The 20,559-nt window shown below is 33.2% G+C and overlaps 2 protein-coding genes across 2 annotated transcripts; both read left to right on the plus strand.

Moving 5' to 3' along the window:
- The first annotated feature begins 4,999 nt into the window (after positions 1-4,999).
- LOC124940624 (zinc finger protein ZAT4-like) lies at positions 5,000-7,009 on the plus strand. The gene is made up of 2 exons (XM_047481146.1): positions 5,000-5,139; positions 5,241-7,009. The coding sequence occupies exon 2, from the start codon at positions 5,467-5,469 to the stop codon at positions 6,892-6,894; it is 1,428 nt and encodes a 475-aa protein (XP_047337102.1). The 5' UTR covers positions 5,000-5,139; positions 5,241-5,466; the 3' UTR covers positions 6,895-7,009.
- A 3,933-nt stretch (positions 7,010-10,942) lies between these two features.
- LOC124940457 (probable WRKY transcription factor 2) lies at positions 10,943-13,538 on the plus strand. The gene is made up of 5 exons (XM_047480978.1): positions 10,943-11,430; positions 11,504-11,698; positions 11,800-12,464; positions 12,535-12,714; positions 12,801-13,538. Exons 1-5 carry the CDS (start codon positions 11,026-11,028, stop codon positions 13,363-13,365), a joined length of 2,010 nt encoding a protein of 669 aa, XP_047336934.1. The 5' UTR covers positions 10,943-11,025; the 3' UTR covers positions 13,366-13,538.
- Positions 13,539-20,559: the final 7,021 nt, after the last annotated feature.

The following is a 20,559-nucleotide window of genomic DNA, read 5'->3' on the forward strand; positions in this document are numbered from 1 at the left end:
CCTCTCGTCTCACTTTTTGTTGTGCCTTATTGAGGGTTGTCGACCATTACCTCGCATTTTAGAGTTAGCGTTGGCTCTAGAAGGAGGATGTTGATCTTTTCGGTATGATTCTTGCATAAACTCTATTTGATCTTATTAATATACAAGACCAATATCGCATGTCTCAACGAGGATCCCCATTGATCCTATATCTTTGGGTGATGGAAAAGCTCAACCTTATCCCTATTGCATCTGATTCATTCTTTGTTTCCCATCCTCACCAATTTGAAGAAAAACTATGCCAAAAAGCATCGTCGGTGCATGCTTTTCTTGATGATCATGTCATCAATTTCGTGGGCTTCAACAAGGACTCCTAATTCATCCCTGACGCTTCTTCCCCCAAGTTGCACATGTTGGTGACCGAGAAATTGAGCCATCATACCTTATTTTTTTAGCAGCAGCCGATGATGCTTAACATCCGACCGAGAAGAAGACGGACGACCCTTTCCCTGCGCTTGGACGCCCTTTGTTTCTACTTCACACGCAACCGAGGAACCAAGTCGTTGCCTTGCTTCTGCTTCACATGCGACCAAGGAATTTAGCTGTGACCGAGATCTACTTCATATCCTTCCGTTTCATTGCCCGACCGAGGCGAGCTTTCTCAATCGCGACCCATTTTGCGTTTTTTTTGTTTTTTTTTGTTTGTTTTTTTTTTGTGTGTATATTCTTGCTTTATATTTCTCGGTCATGTCAAGGTCTCTTAGGTTTATTTTTGAATCTTTGGTTTTGGTTGATTTGCATGTTGTAAATTTGAGTTTTCTTGATCATAGGTTAGCCTCTAAATCAAAACACATTATAAAAACTTAACACAATCAAATATAAATGTATGAAATTTATAAATCAAATATAAAATATAAAAATTCAAAACAAAAATATAAACTCTAAAATTTAAGACACTTCATTTATATAAAACTCTCCTAAAATTCTAAAATTTGTAGACTTAAGATAAATATAATATTATCACATAAACTCTTAGTCTTTTTAACATTTAGGATAAACTTATGTGAAGTTTTACTTTTGTAAACTTTAGGTTGTCTTTTCCTTTGTTGTATTGTTTATATTTATTGTACACAAGATCCACTTAAAAGTGGATAAATTACCCTTAGTTTTATGTTAAATTAAAAATTGGAAAACTAAAAAGTAAAGCATAAACTATGTTTTAAAAGATAAAAATTGATTTAGTAAAGACCTAAGGGCATTGTGGGACATAGTTGCTTTTGGCTCTTTCCCACACAATCAAGTGTCGAACTCACATTAATATTTAATTGTGACGTGCATACGCCTTAATTGTTTTCCTAGTTTATTAAATTAGGTGGAAACTCAATAGTTGCGAAGTTGAAATCAAAAAATTTAAATAGACCTATGATAGCCTCCCGTTAAAATCTCAATCTCTCTTAAATTCGACAGGAAGGTATATTATGGGGTTGCCTATAAAGTCTCACTTTTAATACTTAAATTTTGATAACACATAAAATTGATTCCCCTCACAAATTTTAAACAAGAAGTAGATATAAATGGTATAAGCTTCCAAAATATCAAACTTAGCGATTTATTTTTATCGCGCGCACTCAGGAATATCAATGTCTCTCAAATAAGAATCGAAACAGATCCAACCTCGAAACCAAATTCATCAGATATTCTTTCATTAATGTTTTAATCTTTTTATTACCTATACAATTGTCGCTTTTGTATGTAGGATGCTTTTGTATGTAGGATGGTGTTGTTGACACTATTTAATTATGTATCAAGATTGGTGATTGGGATTGAATGTGTGGTTTGTTAGTGAATCACTCACTCTCTCCATATAGTGGACTCACATAAATATTTTGTTGGATGCATTTAATGGGGCAGCCCAATTTATCTAGTTTTGCACCTCCACTTTTTGTTTAGCTTTGTATAGTTGTAGTAACTTTACTACATTCTTGTTGATGTTTTTCATTACTACTAGGAAGAATGTCCATTGTTATTACCTGATTATATGATATAATGGTAACATTTCGTTTACATGATTCATATGGATTGATTTGATCACATACTCTTTCTGATAATCACATATGTTCTGACACATTGGTTAAGATCTCATCATTTTTCATCTTTTTGTGAACTTATTTATAGCTCGGGCGCATGTTGACTAGATCCTGTGAGACAAAAGAAATATGTTAGGCTTATAGAGCCTACCATGACATGTAGTGGAGTTATGCTCGATTAGTAAGCCTTAAGTCAAAAACCGAATTTTGTTCCCTCCTAATCTACTAGGCTAGAGAATTCTTTGACATCATGTCCATGTATTCCACGACCAAAGTAGACATCACCATACTTCTCATATTTGTTGTTACATAGATATCTGATTTGTCTTCCTCTAATGTTCATACATGTCTTGATCAGTTTTGTTACATCAATGTAGACTCGGGTCCTAAGAAAGTTAGATATCCCTTTTTAATTAATTGATCGTGTGTCAACCGTTATGATTTCTCATAGGTCAAACATGATTCTTTGTATAACATTTTCAATGGATAAGCCTTCAGTGAAGTCGTGAAATTGATCCAAATTGGTGTCATTGAGAAGTCAATAATTCTGATTAGATAATCATCGTTTTAGATCTTTTCTACCACCATCTTGTCATAATAATTCATGGTACTTTTTGTATAAAATTTTGTTGTCATTTTCTACCCAAAAAAAAAACTAAAAGAGAAGACATTGTCCTTCATTTTTTTATTATCATGTCATTGTCTTTTCATTCTCTTTTTATTATTGTCCAAATCGATGACTTAATCGTTTTCTTCTTGGTATATATCGTTTCGAGTTCATTAAATTTTTAATTTTTCTCTATAATTAACAAATTATTGTTAATTAGATCTAAAATTTGATGGAATTATAATAAGATGGGAATTGAAAAACTAATACAAATGTATAAAGAACAATAAAAACTCATAAAGGGTTACCCAAATAGAAAACTTGTAAGAAATAGCTAAACAAGAAATGTAAGTATAAAAAAAAGTTACTCTCTTTCTATAGAAAATATTCTATTATCAAGAGAAACCCTTAAAAAAGATTCGAAAGAAAGATTTGATGAGTATATATATATATATATATATATAAAATTGATACCACAAAATCTTGCATTAATTGGTGTCAATATTCCTTAATTGGTAGCGTATAATTTGATGAGGAAAACATAATATTAAAAGTATTTTTCTGTACAATATATATAAATATATATTTTCAAAAAATAAAATAATTTTCAGCAAAATATTGTTATTGTTTTCAGAAAATTTATTTAGCGTGTGAGAAAATGACTACACAGTCCCTGGCTGTCAATATTAATTTAATTGAAAAGGATGGATGATAATTAATAAAGTAATTTGTTCCATGAAATAGAGTTAAAAGTACCATGTTAAGGAAATAAATAAAAAAAATTATGTACAACTTTATTATTTCAAGTTATCAAGCCAAAATATTCATTTTTGGCTGATTTTGTTTGTACGCAAAATATTGATCCTATTTTTGGCCGAATTTTGTTCCCTCCTAATCTACTAGGCTAGAGAATTCTTTGACATCATGTCCATGTATTCCACAGTAGACATCACCATACTTCTCATATTTGTTGTTACATAGATATCTGATTTGTCTTCCTCTAATGTTCATACATGTCTTGATCAGTTTTGTTACATCAATGTGGACTCGGGTCCTAAAAAAGTTAGATATCCTTTTTAATTAATTAATCGTGTATCAACCGTTATGATTTCTCATAGGTCAAACATGATACTTTGTATAATATCATCAATGGATAAGCCTTCAGTGAAGTCGTGAAGTTGATCCGGTGTCATTGAGAAGTCAATAATTTTGATTAGATAATCATCATTTTAGATCTTTTCTACCATCATCAATAATTCATGGTACTTTTTTTATAAAATTTTGTTGTCATTTTCTACCAAAAAAAACTAAAAGAGAAGATATTGTCCTCCATTTTTTTATTATCATGTCATTGTGTTTTCATTCTCTTTTTATTATTGTCCAAATCGATGACTTAATCGTTTTCTTCTTGGTATATATCGTTTCGAGTTTATTAAATTTTTAATTTTTCTCTATAATTAACAAATTATTGTTAATTGGATCTAAAATTTGATGGAATTACAATAACATGGGAATTGAAAAACTAATACAAATGTATAAAGAACAATAAAAACTCATAAAGGGTTACTCAAATAGAAAACTTGTAAGAAATAGCTAAACAAGAAATGTAAGTATAAAAAAAAAGTTACTCTCTTTCTATAGAAAATATTCTATTATCAACAGAAACCTTTAAAAAAAGATTCGAAAGATTTGATGAGGAATATATATATATATATATATATATATATCTATATATATATATATATATATATATATATATATATATATATATATATATATATATTTTAAATTGATACTACAAAATCTTGCATTATTTGGTGTTAATATTCCTTAATTGGTAGTGTATAATTTGATGAGAAAAACATAATATTAAAAGTATTTTTCTTTACAATATATATAAATATATATTTTCAAAAAATAAAATAATTTTCAGCAAAATAATGTTATTGTTTTCAGAAAATTTATTTAGCGTGAGAAAATTACTACGCTCTGGCTGTCAATATTAATTTAATTGAAAAAAATGAATGATAATTAATAAAGTAATTTGTTGCATGAAATAAAGTTAAAAGTACCATGTTAAGGAAATAAATAAAAAAGATTATGTACAACTTTATTATTTCAAGTTATGAAGCCAAAATATTTCATTTTTGGCTGATTTTTTGTTTGTACACAAAATATTGATCCCTATTTTTGTGGAAATATGTTCACTAGTAACAAATTAACAAATTAGAGAAAGTGATGGAGAGTTTTATTTTGTAAAAAAAAAAACACGGGAATAAGGGGTAAAGGGACAGTCACTGCTAGGTTCATTGGCAGTTGGAGAGATCATGTACTTGTTCCTTTTTTCCGCTTCATCTTCCCCACTATTTCTTTCTCTCTCTCTCCTCTACGGCAGTTTTTCTTATCACCCCATTGCGGTTATCTTGGATTTGAGCTTCTTCGACGATCAATATCTATATAATAGAGGTGGGTATATCTATATATGTATGATGTATCAATAACTAGCTAGCTTGAATCTTGTCATTGAATATTTCTGATGATCGATCATCTTGAATTGTATATAGCAGGTGCAGATTGATTGGTTCTGCAAGATCGATCGTTGAGCTGATTCTCCAAGCTGGGTTCGGTTTCTTTTCAGTTAAGTAACCGTCTTTAATCTCTTCTCTTTTGGGTATTCATTGGTCCCCCACCATTACTGGTCTGGTCTTCACTCCTGTGACCAGGGCGACTCTCTTTATTAAGAATAATCTGGATCAGGGTTTTTCGTTTTATCGTATAAAATACCTAAACCTGATGGAGGACAGCGGCGGGCAAGAGAAATCTATTGAATTAGAAGCGGGGGGAAGTGGATACGACGGGGAATCGTTACGGAATATGATGTCATGTGAAACCTGCGGCAAATCATTTAGCTCACCAAAAGCTCTTGGAGGTCATATGAGAGTCCACGTGAAAGTTAATAACAATACCAAGAAGCTCATGAATCGGTCCCCTGTTGGACCCGGCAATGCTGACGAAGAATTGGAAACGAAACCGATTTGTTTTGTTTGTGGGAAGAATTTCCCATCAATGAAATCTCTGTTCGGGCACATGCGGTGCCATCCGGAAAGACAATATCGAGGAATTAAGCCCCCTGCTGAAAACATGAACATTAAGATTAAGAATACTATGACAACTGATCATTCATCTTCATCTTCTTTTGATGAAACTGGCTATTCGGATGAAAAGGTGCTTATTAATTGTAATGTTGACCAACATGAGTCTCATGATTTGATCATGTTGTCGGTTTTGCGTTGGCCAGTCACTGGGAAACGTGGTCGAAAATTTCTCTCGAGCCCACAAACAACAACAATGGAAGAAGAAGAAGAAGAAGAAGTGAATGTTGAGGATGAAAATAAGCTTCTTGAAGCTGTTGAAGTTCTCTTGACGCTTGCCAATAGCGATCCATTCTTGATCTCTGAGGTAACCAACAGCAATTCCTTAACAATTAATAATACTATCCAATCGACATCTGATGATCATCATGAAGAGAAAGATGATGTGGGTGGTTTCCATGAAAAGTTATTAGTAAGTAGCCCTGAAATCGGTTCAAAGAGCTTCACCAAGGAAGATGATTATCAGTCAGAGATTAGAGTACCCATTGATCAAGAACAGGTGATGATTACCCAACAGAGAAAGAGATTGTCGAAAAAGAAGAGGAAATTGATGGAGCTGGATGATATTAATGTCCCCCCAATTACATATAAGCAACATATAAATCATGATTCGATGGAAATATTAAGAGCTGATGATCATCATCAAAAGTGCTTCAAGTGCAGCGATTGTAATAAGATATTCTCAACCCATCAAGCATTAGGTGGCCACAAATCTGGCCACAACAAACACATGATCAAGATTCAGAATCAAACCAACTGCGACGATCTGATCACTATGAACACCGGTGATAATAATAATAAAGAGTCAGGCGGCAAGATACAGGTGGTACAGACTACTACGACATCAACAAGCAGCAGCCCACATCAATGTAAAAGATGCGGCAAGATCTTTCCAACAGGTCAGGCACTTGGAGGTCATATGAGGAGCCATTATATCGGAAATCTGACTGAGGAATTATATAATTCCTCAACTGAAGCCAATTTTCATGGTCAGATCGTCCGGAAAATACATGCTTTTGATCTCAATCAGCTCCCACCAAATGATGATCAGGAGAACATGATCAATTAGCTGCCAGGCCTTTGATTCCTCCTCCTACAACAACTGGCTATCTTGATCATCTCTTCATCACAAAATTTATATGGTTTTTGTCTAATTCTTCAGCCGGTTGTTTTTTCTTCTGTAGAAGACAACTAACAAACACGGTCTTCAGTCTTCAGTCTTTGTCCAAATTAATGGGCAACACACTTTTTTGTTTTAATGGAACTTAGCAAAATTGATATTATGGTACATTTGGAGAGTAGTTACCTAACTTCCTACCTGATAAAGTATGAAATATGCTTTTAAATATTCTTTTTAGGTTTGGTGTCTGTTAACAATGATCGATCTCTATTTGGAAAACTATTGGTCATTATTAAAACACGAAATTACACACGTTTTAAAATTAAAATAATTCCTCCATATTCGCTTACGTCTAAGTTTCCTACCTATACCATAACCTAAATCTACCGGGTTACTCTCGATCTGTTTCCATGGGCATGCTACAACCGGTTAACACTAGTCTGTTTTGTCCAAATTACTAATTAATACGGATATGGATTGGATTGAATATGATTTGTTAAATCCAAACTAATAAATATTTATATATTTGTAAATGTCAATTTTAAATTAATTAAATTATTCAAATCTAATCCGAATTTAATTCGATTCAGACTTAGTCCGATCCGATCTCAATTAAATCTGAAATATCTAATCCGAATTAGTATTTCAGATTCAGATCGGATTGGATTACGAATTAATCTGTCCAATGCTCATCCATACATGTAGTCGAAAAATACTTGAAAGATGAGGTCGGAAATGGGCAAAAACCTAACATAATTCTAAAAATATGGTTAGCACATTATTTTGTGGGATTTTATTTGAGGATCATGCAGATAATTTAATTTTAATTTTTAGACAAACAAAATATAATTTTTAGCTGGTACGAATAGGGTACAACCATAAAATCGGACCAAATCTCCCCCAAAATTGCAATTCAAGGAGAATTCAAAGAGAACATTAGAAAAGTTTAAGAAATTATTTATATTTTTTAATTTATGGGTTGGGTAATTCAAACTAAATTTTAATTTATAATATATTTATAACGTTTTTTACTTGTTTAATATCTAACACGTTTTTGTCCCGGTTAACACATTTTGACTCGTTTAATAATTATTTAATTCGTTTTACCTAATTTAATATATTTTTGACTTATTCAACACGTTTTTAACTCATTTAACTAATATTTAATTCGTTGGACTTGTTTTGACTCACTTAATACGTTTTTAATTGTAACAAATATGTAACTCATTTTAATCAATTTCACACATTTTTAGCACTTTTAACATGTTTTTGCACGCTTAACACGTTTGACACGTTTAACATTTTTTTTAACACGTTAAACATTTTTTAACACGTTTAACAAGTTATTGACATGTTTAACACATTTTTGACATATTTTAACACGTTTTGGTACGTTTAACATGTTTTTGACATGTTTAACACGTTTTTGGCATGTTTCACATATTTAACATGTTTGACAAGTTTGACAAGTTTAACACATTTTTGGGACATATAACACGTTTTTGGTATGTTAGACACATTTTGACAAGCTTAACACATTTTTGACATGTTTAACACGTTTTGGCCCGTTTAACACATTTGTGACATATTTAACATTTTTCGGTTCGTTTAATTTGTTTTTTTTCTCCATCTATTATGTCTTTGACATTATTATACGTTTTTTTATCTGTTTAACATAATTTTGATTTGTTTGAAATTATTTTGATATTTTAATTACTAAATTCGCTAAAGAAATATTCCGTGAGATTAATATGGATTATTTAAATAATTTAAATTAAATAAAGTCTTAAATTAATTAAGTAAAGAATTTTAGAATAATAGTGATATGTTAGTTATGTATAGTTAGATTATAATTAATAAATATATTATTATTGAGTTTTAAAATTTTCAATTATTTTTTATTTGACTGTAATAGAGATTAATGTAAGAAAAATCAAGAGTTGAAAGATGGTTAGTTTATATTTGATTGATAAGAGAGAATTAAATTAAATTTATTTAATTTGAGTAATCCTAATCAAACCCAAATTAACTTATCCAAATTTATATTTTGGGTTTGAGTTAAGGTTAAGGTTTGGGTCAACCCAAGATATGCTTACCTCTAATTTAGGCTACCGCCCGAATATGTTTGTACATAGATTCACCTTTACATTTTGTGTTTACGATAAGTTTGGGAGAGTAATCAGAGAGAATACTTGAGCTTAAATTTTCTATGAGTAAGAACTATAAATTATCTGGGATAAGAGGAAGTGATTGGCGACAAATCTTGTATGCTGATTGATAAATAGTTTGAGACAATTATCACATGATTGAGGTAGGGTAATGGCGATTTAAAATATTATTTGGAGTTCGGCTTGTTCGTAGTTTGCCTCCGATCATGGAGTTGCGCACCAGGGACGAGCTTCATCATTCATGAGCATCCTATCTGTTATCTGTTTATGTTTGTTTGTGCATAGGAGTAATTCGGTTACAAACAAGGTTGCATGCATGAGTTGTATGATTTCTTTCTAGTATAGATATCATCATATAGGAATTCGGTTTACGTTATATGTTGGCTAATGAAAGAAAGCATGTCGAAATATATTCGTTTTAGATTATATTAAAAATGTTTTGAGTTTAAAAGGGGAAGATACGGCTACGATGACATACTAATTCTCTTTTAATTAAAAAAATATATATAAGTATAGCAAAGAGTAAGCTTCTAACGCCCAAATTGCGGTCATTCAAATTTTAATATAGTTAGTTTCTTTGTCCGTTTCTATTTTTTAATGCTTAGCTGGCCAGAATTTTAAAGCTAGGTTTGTTTTGCGTTTTAATTTAATTAAAAGTTTTTAACGGTTTAAAGCCTTTATTTATTTAATAGGAATTAGAATCATCTATATATTAAAAGAAAAACTCTATAAAAACTTATAAATTAATTTGTATAAAAGTAGAAATTATATAATGTGTTTTCAAATTTATATAAAATAGAAAATTATATACTGTGTTTTCAAATTCAAATACATATAACATTCATTAGAATGATATTGGTTCCATTGTATTGTTCAATTAATGTATTATTTGTCCACTTTTATATGAACCGATGTTGAAAATAAAACAGTAAATTATATACAAAATCTGAATAAATTATGGTTAGATTGCTTATTAAATTGTTTTTATGATATTGAACTAAAATAGGATAATTGAATGCATTAAATTAAATAATATCTAAACGTTAAATCTTAATTATTATGGTCCTAGCGTGTCAATCACCCAGATTGTCTAATCAATGAAAGCGTTACACATTGGTTGTTGTTAGTGTTTAATTTAAAATGGACAAAGCTACTACAAACTAGAGAATATAAAATTACATAATTACCCTTCAAGTCAAAGGGCATCTGTTCTACGTGGCTGAAAATGATAGGCTGGTCAACCTCGGGTTTTGATTGGAAATTGATCAGAAAAAGAAGTTGAGTTATTATTGATATTGAAATTAAACGGTAATTTCTTGATGCTCTAATAAAAACCAGCAAATTTAACGTTTATTCATTCTCTCTCTCTCACTTTTATTTCTTCCATCATCAAAATTAAGCTGTGCTGAATTGAAAGTGAGAAGAAGAAGTCTGGAGGGTTTCTTGTTATGTTGAATCATTAAGCTGAACTCAATGAAGGTTAGAAAAAGGTCCATGCAAATGAATTCTTAACTTCATGGTTTTGATTTTGTATTTCAATCTTCAATAGGGTATGTTCCTGTTTGTGGGTGTTGTTATTGGATCTTATTAGACTTCAAAATCGTTTGATTTATTTACTTTTGGGTCTGCTAAATGACAGATGAGACTTGAGAGGTATTTGATTTTGCAGACAAGTTTTTAGTTGTTTCTAAAGTAATGGTCTTTTGAAACTAGAGATTGGATTTTATGGGATTCCATTTCAATTTCTATTTGTAAGAGGAACCCAGATACTTAGTTTCATGTATTTGAGCTTTGTAGCTAAATTGCCTTTGATTTCATTCTTTAATCAGGTCTTCAACAATTTAAGCTCATTTTGAAGCTAAAATACAGTTTACAGATAGAAGAAGATTTGTTTATTTTTGTGGTATATATAATGGGTGGGTTTGATCACCATGGTTATTCTATAGTTGAAGAATGGATGTCTCCCATTCCAAGTCCTAGATTTTTCTCGTCTGTTCTGAAAGACGATATTCCTTTAGAAAAGATTGATGGCAATCCCGGACACTTTGTGGGTTATGAAGAAGAGTTAAACAATGACAAAAATGGTGCTCGAGTCACAGAAAATGTTGACAAATTGCACAAGACACGACGTGGAGGAGGACTTCTGGAAAGGATAGCAGCTAGAGCTGGATTTAATGCTCCAAGATTAAATACAGAGAGTATGAAGCCGTCTGATCTTTCGATATCCCAAGATGTTCGGTCTCCTTATCTGATGATTCCTCCCGGTTTGAGTCCAACCACTCTTTTAGAGTCACCTGTTTTCCTCTCAAATTCACTGGTGAGCTTAAAATTGAAGGCATGTTTTTGTTTCCGTGGATCTTTGTTTTAAAAGTGTTGTGTTTGTTTTGCAGGTTCAGCCTTCTCCAACTACAGGCAAGTTCTTATTTGCATCTAGTGGCAGTAACAACAAAAACTATTCATTTGGTGCTCAGGTTTCAGATAAAAACAAGGATGATCAATTCTTTGAGGATTTTGGTTCTCAGCCGTTTTCATTCAAACCTGTTGCGGATTCTGGTTTTGAACACTTTCATGGTGACCAAAACAGAGTAAGGATATTTAAGAAACGTTTTTTATTTCATTGATTGCTCGTGGTTGAAGATCCAAATAGTTACTCATTAGTTTTTTGTTTATGTTTTTTCTTGTGCAGTTAGATCCATTGAGTTATCATCATCCAGAATCGTTGTTTCAGGGTACTGAGAATTCTTTGCGGCCTCCAAATGGAGTTGAATTTCATATTCCAATGGAGTTTTGGAAACCATCTAGTGAACATGATGGGTCTAGTAAGTCTATCTTTCCCCAATCAAATACTATTATTGGTGCAGGTGCAAAAATACCGTTGCCCATTGAGGAGGAGGATGAGGACGGTTACAATTGGAGAAAATATGGACAGAAAGAAGTGAAGGGTAGCCAATATCCTCGGAGTTACTACAAGTGCACACATCCTAATTGTACTATGAAGAAGAAGGTTGAAAGATCACATGAAGGGGTTGTTACGGAGGTCATATACAAAGGGTCGCACAGTCACACAGAACCTGTAACAGCTCCCAACCAAAAACCGGCGATGATCAGATTGGACGATCGAAATGATTCGATGCAGTCTCTTCGTGATAGCGACTCTACCCCAGATTGGAAGATGGAGGATAATCATCTAGAAGCGATGTCAGAATTTCGAAATGTGGCCAACAACTCTTTGCAGGCTCAAAAGGGCGCACGTCCCCTCGATTCAAGCATTACGGTAGTTGGGTCGTCTACCTTTTCTAATGACGAGGATGAAGACGACCAACAAGAAGAATCTAAGACCTCAAAGAGGAGGTGTGTACTCGCGTCTCTCTGTTTTTGTGTATATTGTTAGATTTCTCATTGCTTGTGTTTCTGACAATAGGAAATTAGCTGAGGCAGCAACTTACACAACTGAAACGACGGGTGGTCCTACTACAAGAGCTGGTGCTGTTAGGGAGCCGAGAGTTGTAGTCCAGACCACAAGTGAAGTTGACATCCTCGACGACGGCTACCGTTGGCGCAAGTATGGACAGAAAGTCGTGAAAGGAAATCCAAACCCGAGGTCATTAACATTTTCCTTTTCCTTTTGTAATAAGAATATAAAAATTCTTGTAACTAAATTCTTTCTAAAATTACCCACACATACAGGAGTTACTATAAATGCACAAGTACAGGCTGCACGGTGAGGAAACATGTTGAGAGGGCATCAAATGATCTTCGATCCGTTATAACAACATACGAGGGAAAGCACAACCACGACGTCCCGGCTGCTCGAAACAGCAGCCACATTGCCAATTCCTCCACAAGTTCCCTTCATCATCTTCACAGGATCACAGACCACCCGTCTCATGTTCAAAATGAAATGTCGAGGTTCCATAATAGACCAACAGCAGCCCCTCTTGGCTCATATGGGCTGGCTGGAAGGCAGATGATGGCTTCTTATGGTAGTATGAACCAGACAGGCATTGGGAGTTTGGGTGCCATGGGAAGCCAAGGAAATATGATGCCAATGTCTTATATTGGACAACAGAGTCAAATGGGATTGATGATGATGCCCAAGGGAGAGCCCAAATTGGAACCCATCTCAGATCAACAACAACCTGTCAATTATAATATCAATTTCAACAATAATAATAGTATAGGCAATAATGGTTCATCTATTTATCATCAGATCATGAGTAGGCTACCACCCCTTGGTGGACCACAAATGTAAATCTTCCTTTCCTTTTTCTCTTTAGAGGAGGGATACAGAAAGAAGAAAGAAACAAAGTTATATTATTAAACCAGATTTATTTACAGGCTATATTTTTACAGGTTTATCTTCTATAGATGACTTTCTTTTGTTTTTCATGATTTAATCTAAAGCTCAAACATATTATTTATACATATTGTCAGCTGGGTTTGAGCGATTTTTATTTATATATTTATTCGGGTGTTAATTTAGATGAAATAATGTATATTAACAAATTTGATAATATTTGTTCGTTCAACATCAAATGTTTTAAAAAAGTGTTCAACTTCAAATGTTTTGAACAGCGTACTTTTTCTTAATGTCTCATGACATTATCATAGTTTATACCAAGATTTCCTTTTATTGAGAAAATGGCAGTGAACTTTGTCATGGAAAGATACTAACTTCATAAATAGTGAAATATTTATAGAATAACCCATGTTTCTATAAAATGGTGCTTTACTCCCATTTCTTCATCTCATCATCGTCAAAATCAATCAAATTGACAAATGTAATTGTATTCAATTTTTGGGGTATACAAACAAAAATTTGTGACAATTATTGTACACGATAAAAAAAATAACTCAGTTTATCTCGAAATATTACACTGTTTAATTTGCTATTATTTATTTATTTATTTATTTTGTATACGTGGGTAATTTAATATTTTCAATGCGTGATCAAAAAATAAGATAATAAACATCCATGTTTGGTCTCCGGAGGAAGAACTACTGGCCAGTTTTTCAACGATATTTCAGACGGTCTCTTCGATATAGAGAATTTGCGTCTGAAGCTTCGGAGGATAAGGAAGAGTGTCGTGGTGGTTAGGGCCGGCCCTGGGGTAAGCCCGGCAAGCCCTCGGGCTAGGGCAGTCCACTCCCCAGGGCAACCCATTTGTTAAAAATATCAAAATATTTAGATATATTTATTGCAATTTTAAACCTAAATGGTAATAGTTTGGTGGTTCAAACTATAGACTTAAAGTTTCAATGTGGTTATGAGTTTAAGTCTTACCAAAAATAAAATTGTTTTTATCGATTTTTAAAACTAGACTTAGGGCAACAAAAAAATATGTCGAACTTTTACTACCGAGACTAGGGCAGCCCAAACCTCGGGCCGGCTCTGGTGGTGGTTGTGGAGCCAATGCGTAAACAAATAAAGAGTTACAGACGGTAACTGTTTTTCTATTTTTCAGATATGCAGAAGAATTGTTTTTTTGGATTCCTTTGTTTCTCGTTTAGGTTAGTCGAAATGCTTTCCTAAGACATTTCATTAAGTTTACGAGTCTCTGTTACGAAGAGTTCCACTCTCCCGAAGCAATGTTGAGGACCAATCGAGGCGTTGTCTGCTGTCGGAGGTCTAGGTTGGCAATGGCAAAACAAAGTGTTCCTCTGTTCTTCAATGCTAGAATGCGGAGGCACACGGAAGAAGACAACGAAGACGGTTTCCTTTTGTCTTTTCTCCTTTCCAATTTCCAAATTTCTAGGGTGCGTTCAAAGTGGCCCCTAGACTTTTCCGTTGTTTAAATTTTCCTATCAAGTTCTAATTCGAAATTAATTTTCATTCTAAATTATATATGCATCCAAACTTCCAGCTTTGTATAATCTTAACCCTAAACTACAAGAATTAAATTATTTTTTTAGAGAATTCGAATTAGTTTTACCCTTGGACTTTTGTCAACGTTCAATTCACCCGTCCAACATTATATTCATCCAATTTTAAATATGAAGTTTCAATTTCCAATTTTTGGGAAGTTCCTTAGGGTTTGTTTGGTTTTCTTTTATACTAAACAACCTCATTCTTTCAATTGGAGCCTCCAAACGATTTTATGAAAAATCTAAATATTCAGGAATATTATGTTCAACAAAATTAATATTTTTCCATAATTTTTGGGACCCGTTTGAAAAATGGCTTATTTTGAATGCTCATTTTGGGAACTCCATATCCCGGAAAATTAACTTGGAAGGGTATGTCAACCACTTGAATGGTACCTTTGAGACAACCCATTATCTCACGTCGCGAGCTGTCAAAATCTTTAACACACTAGTTAGATGGTAATATCTTATCCCTAAATATGCATATTCTCTTAAGAGTATTCCAAGGACATATGTTGAGAGCCGATTCGTTGTCTATTAAGACCATTTGGATGGTCTTTCCCTCCATTTGTACATAAATATAGAGGGCTGTAGCGTGATCTATCTTGGCTGTCGGAAGATTTTTGTCTTCGAAATCGATCCTGTTGTGTTGCGAAATAGCGGAAATGATCCATACTAGTGCTTTAAGGGCGTTGTTAGCATGGACTTTAGCCTTGCTTAACTCGTTGATGAAGTTGACACGATATCAGATATCGGGGCATAGACTTGGACGGTCATTTTTGACACATATTTTACCCACCATTTAGAAGTTTTATCGAGATGGGCTATGGACTTCTTCTTGGGTTAGGGCCAATCATGTTGACCTCTGGCTCCGTATCGTGGATCAAATCCAACAACGCATCAACGTTTAGTATAACTTTATTGGTTGTGATCATATTAACTTGTTGATCTGTTAGTGTATTCTTTTCGATTTCGAGCTTGGAGATAACTTTCTGATCGATCAAGTCTTGAAATAAATGTTTGAGAGCGTTACAACTGTCAATAACATGTCCCTTTGTTTGATGATAATCACACCTATCATTCTCATACTTTTCCATGAATGGTATATCCGCTCTTGGGGTAAGGGGTTTGATTAGATTCTACTCCTGAAGAGTTTTCATGACCTGACTTAAAGGCATACCTGTTTTGTCGAAGACTCTAGGGGATCTGAATGCCTTTGGAGTTATAGGTTTGGTAGGGGTTGATGTACATGTCTTAACCTGTGGAGGCATATTGGGGTTCGTCTTTGGGGGAGGACGTTCCAGCCAAGCGGTTGTCACTTAGTGAATTTCTGTCTTTTCATTCTTAGGGAAGCGACTTGGAGATTGATAGGCTTTAACTGCCTTTCCCTCTTTTCTCTCTTTCTCGATTGCATCATCGAGATTGTTGCTAGTTTTCAACAAATTTTTCATGTTCTGGAATGCTTTGACTGCGAATCTTACAAAATATCGATTGTTAACACTTTTTAGAATCATATCAATTTGTCATTGTTTACTCAGAAGAGAATCAATTTCTTCAGCAACAACCTTCCATTTCTTTGAAGATTGAGAAATTTTCATTTCCCCTTGCTTCATGTTCTTGAGACTTTTCTCTAGTCGTTCTAGATTAAGGTGCATGGAAAAGCATTCAATAAATGCTGCAACCAGTTCCTCAATACTTTTCAAATTTGTTACATTTTTTTTGTGATATTAGCGTAAAGCGACGTCGTCGAGACATTGGAGAAATACGTGGAGAACCGTTGGCTCTCTTAGTCGCAAAGGGGTCATTGTAGAGGTATATATTTTGAAAAAGACAGACGAATCATTTTTTCTAATGTATTTAGATATGGAGGGTGACTTGATGCCTAGTGGAATGACTGTTCGTTCAGCCATTTTCATGGCATCTTTCTAGTCATAGTGCTCATTCAATGCTTTTTCCATTAGCCATCTTGTTCGACTCGGCTTGAATTTCCACCTGCATGATAGGAACTTGAGCATTTTGGCATTCATATTTAGTGGAGAGCGGCTATTCAGCCACCAGAATGAGTTTCCCATGTGGTTCTATGGGGTTGGGTTTTTCCTCGTGAGTTTGGTGTTGTGCCTATGTGGTCTGATCGAAATCCTCTTCGGAGTACTCATAGTAGGAGAATTCCTCTTGAGTTCAAGGACTAGTACGATTGAGATTTATAGGGGTGAATATAACTGGGATAGGCTGGGTAAGAAATCGAGAAGAAGAAGGCATATTTTAGGATGTGGACGGTATTTGCTGATTAGCTAAAGAACTTGTGATTAGCGCGAGTTGCTCTTATCACATATTGTAGAGCGGCCTTCATTTCTTTGAATTCGGTCATGGAGACCATTTCATGTGTCATTACTTCCTAAGCCATTTTGTGACGGATAAAACGTGCGGTTTTCAGGTCTCGTTTTCTCGGGGCCGCTTCGAATTTTGTAGTCGTGGACTGTAGAAGAGAAATAGACGAGGGTTTGTAGTTGTAACATATATAAGTAAATACAATGCATATGCACATAAAATGAATCCTAAAAATGAACATCTCCTTGTGATTCAAAGTAAAAATATACGAATTATTATACAAAATACCCACTGACTTCGTTACATGCATATCTCTCTTGTTGATACTTATAGAGAAAGAGTTGGATAAAAAAAAAGTGATGACAAAGGCTATAGACTTTATGTCCTACTATAGCCCGTTCCTACACTTGAAGTTTATTTCTCTTCATTTTCCTGGCCCGTTAGTATTCTTCGAGAATATATGTCAGTTATTTCTTCCGCTCCTTCAGGATTCCTATTTTGTAGGCATTGTGCCACTTTTCCAGATAGCCAACGTTGGCCTTATGGTCAATCGTCCTGTCTATGACGATGTCATTTCCCGTATAAAGAGGCATAAAGTCACGACCGAATTGCTTAAACAGATAATGAATGTGATCACCGGTTCGTCATCCATCATGTAGGCCATCTTCTTAATGGGATACCACAAAAGTAATTATTGACTTCATCATCATTTTCTACGAGAGGTTCATACACTACTTTACTCATTCTTCGGTATTGAAGAGTAGGGGTCATGATGTCTTTAGGGCCTATTGGCGGAAGGCGTCCAAGTTTATCGATCAGCCAGATGTAGAGTACTAAAGGTGAGCCTCTTCTACTTCTGATGGAGTTAAGTATGAGTCATTTAACCCCATTAGCATTTCAACCAAGATGATACTCAAGGGTCTTTGTTTTCTCTACACATATGGTATACTACCTCCAGGATTTTGAATGATGGGTTATCATCAGTTGGGGCCAAAAAGAAGTGAGCTAGTAAAACCGTTACTATCATCATGGAGGAGCCCGAGGTCAAAAGGATTTCTCCATTTCTAACTTCCATTTTCGTCCATTTTTTGTAGTCGATGGTGGCCTTCTTGAGGATAGTCTCGAATGTCATTTGGTGTATTCGTATTCCTCTTTTGAAGAGTTTTCTCAATGAAATTAATTCTACAAAGGGCTTAAGATGTATAATATTCTTATTATCAATCATTAAGATAGCTCGGATCTCCTTTACGGTTGGGCACATCTTCCTTTCTCCCATAAAGTACACTCGACCTACAAGGCTCCACCTTCTATGCATTTGCATCATGAAGGTCTTGTTTATTTTGAAGTTGATAATCCTCATTATGTGTGTCAATCCATAGACTTTATGGTTAACCTCGTTCTCATGGAAGTTGTCGATCCAAGGGATTAGGGCAACATCACTTAGCATGGACATCGTCTGAGATTGGAAGTTCAAAGCATTTTACAAAAATGTGTTTGTTTTGAAAGAGAAACATACTTAAGATGTTCATTTATACTATAGATGCATACACATAATACATATATAATAGTCACACAAGGGTTATAGTGACTAAGTTTAGTTGTTTGGGCACGTCAAACAACCGGTTTGGAGAGAGTATCCAAGTTTTGTGTGTTAAGGGAATCATAAGAGAGTATCATTCACCGAAAGTGGAGGGGGTACACCACCACCATAAACTAGGAATATCAACTAAATCGAAGATTTCCCCCCACATCTACAATGCCTACGTCCTATTGGACGACTCATCGTCAAAGGGAGTGGGTCGATCTCATGTATTAGATTAGTTAGTCAAAAAATTGAACTTATATTGTTAATAATGTCCCAAGTTCATTAAATTTGATGTTAAATTTAAAATATAAAGTCTTATTAGACTAGTTAGTTAAACGGTTATACTTGGTTTGTTATGCTGCAAATTCAAAACATACCTATAACATTTTTAATTTAATTTTTAACCATTTTAAGTTTATGGGAGGGTCAACCCACAATCCGACCCATGTATCTATTTACTTTTACATATATATCCAAATCAACCACAACTATTGACTCGGCAAACTGGACGATTTGAAATTAAGCATCATTATATATATATATATATATATATTAATTAATTAGTTAAAAAGTTGAACTTATATTTTTAAAAATGTCCCACATTCATCAAATTTGGTATTGAATTTAAAATATAAAGTCTTATTAGTATAATTGGTAAAAGAAGGGACCAATCCACAAAATTAGAGTTATGGTGGGCTTACAATAAACATTTTGGATTCACTCGAAAAAAAATAAAATATAAATAAATAATATATAGTTAAATTAATCACTATTATTATTTTTAAAAATTTGGAATATGTAAATTGCTATTTTAATATTATTTATTTTAAAAATTAATTATTTATTATAAAATATTATTTGAACATAACTAAAGTAACAAATTTGAAAAGATAAAAAATACTCAAAAATTATAAAAATACTCAAATGACCCTATCAAATAAACTCCAAATAACTAAAATCAAAATAATCATAAAGTTCTTCTAATCTTAATTTATTTTAGATTTTTTAGTTTTTTTCTAAAAGAACATAATAAAAGTTTTTAAAATATCAATATTTGTTTGTTTGGGGTTGATTAAAGATCAAAATACTTATAATTTATTTTCATCTATCATGAATAAAAATTAATTTTAAATAAATAAAATGTATTTTTTTTAATAAAAAAGGAGGGTAAATAAATAAAATAATAATTAGATATTAAAAAAAATAATTTAAAAACCAAATGTCAAACACTCTCGATACCTCTCTCTTTATCATCTCTCACATAGGAGAAAAAATAGGATCACCACGGCCTAGGCTCCGTCTCTAATCAAAAGTGTATTTGTTTTGTTAGGTTGAAAGTCGAAATATATATATAACATTTTTAATTTTATTTTTAACCGTTTTAAGTTTATGGACGGGTCAACCTATAATACGACCTATGTTTCCATTTACGCTCACATATATATATATCCAAATTAATTATAACTCTCGAACCGGTAATCTGAACGTCTTGAAATTAAGCAAGTTAAAAAGTTAAACTTATATTGTTAAAATTACCCGCCTTCATAAAATTTGATGTTAAATTTAAAATATAAAGTCTTATTATTACTTAGTTGGTTAAAGGGTTGTATGTGTTTTATTAGGTTATAAGTTCGAAACATACATATAACATTTTTTATTTTATTTTTA

This window comes from Impatiens glandulifera, chromosome 5 (assembly GCF_907164915.1).
Source record: "Impatiens glandulifera chromosome 5, dImpGla2.1, whole genome shotgun sequence".
Lineage (NCBI taxonomy): Eukaryota > Viridiplantae > Streptophyta > Magnoliopsida > Ericales > Balsaminaceae > Impatiens > Impatiens glandulifera.

Excerpts from the sequence above, each read along its gene's own strand:
- LOC124940624 (XM_047481146.1), top strand. The coding sequence starts at position 5,467 with ATGGAGGACAGCGGCGGGCAAGAGAAATCTATTGAATTAGAAGCGGGG.
- LOC124940457 (XM_047480978.1), top strand. The coding sequence starts at position 11,026 with ATGGGTGGGTTTGATCACCATGGTTATTCTATAGTTGAAGAATGGATG. Across the intron at positions 12,465-12,534 it reads TCTAAGACCTCAAAGAGGAG|GAAATTAGCTGAGGCAGCAA; the intron begins GTGTGTACTCGC and ends TTCTGACAATAG. Across the intron at positions 12,715-12,800 it reads AAAGGAAATCCAAACCCGAG|GAGTTACTATAAATGCACAA; the intron begins GTCATTAACATT and ends CCACACATACAG.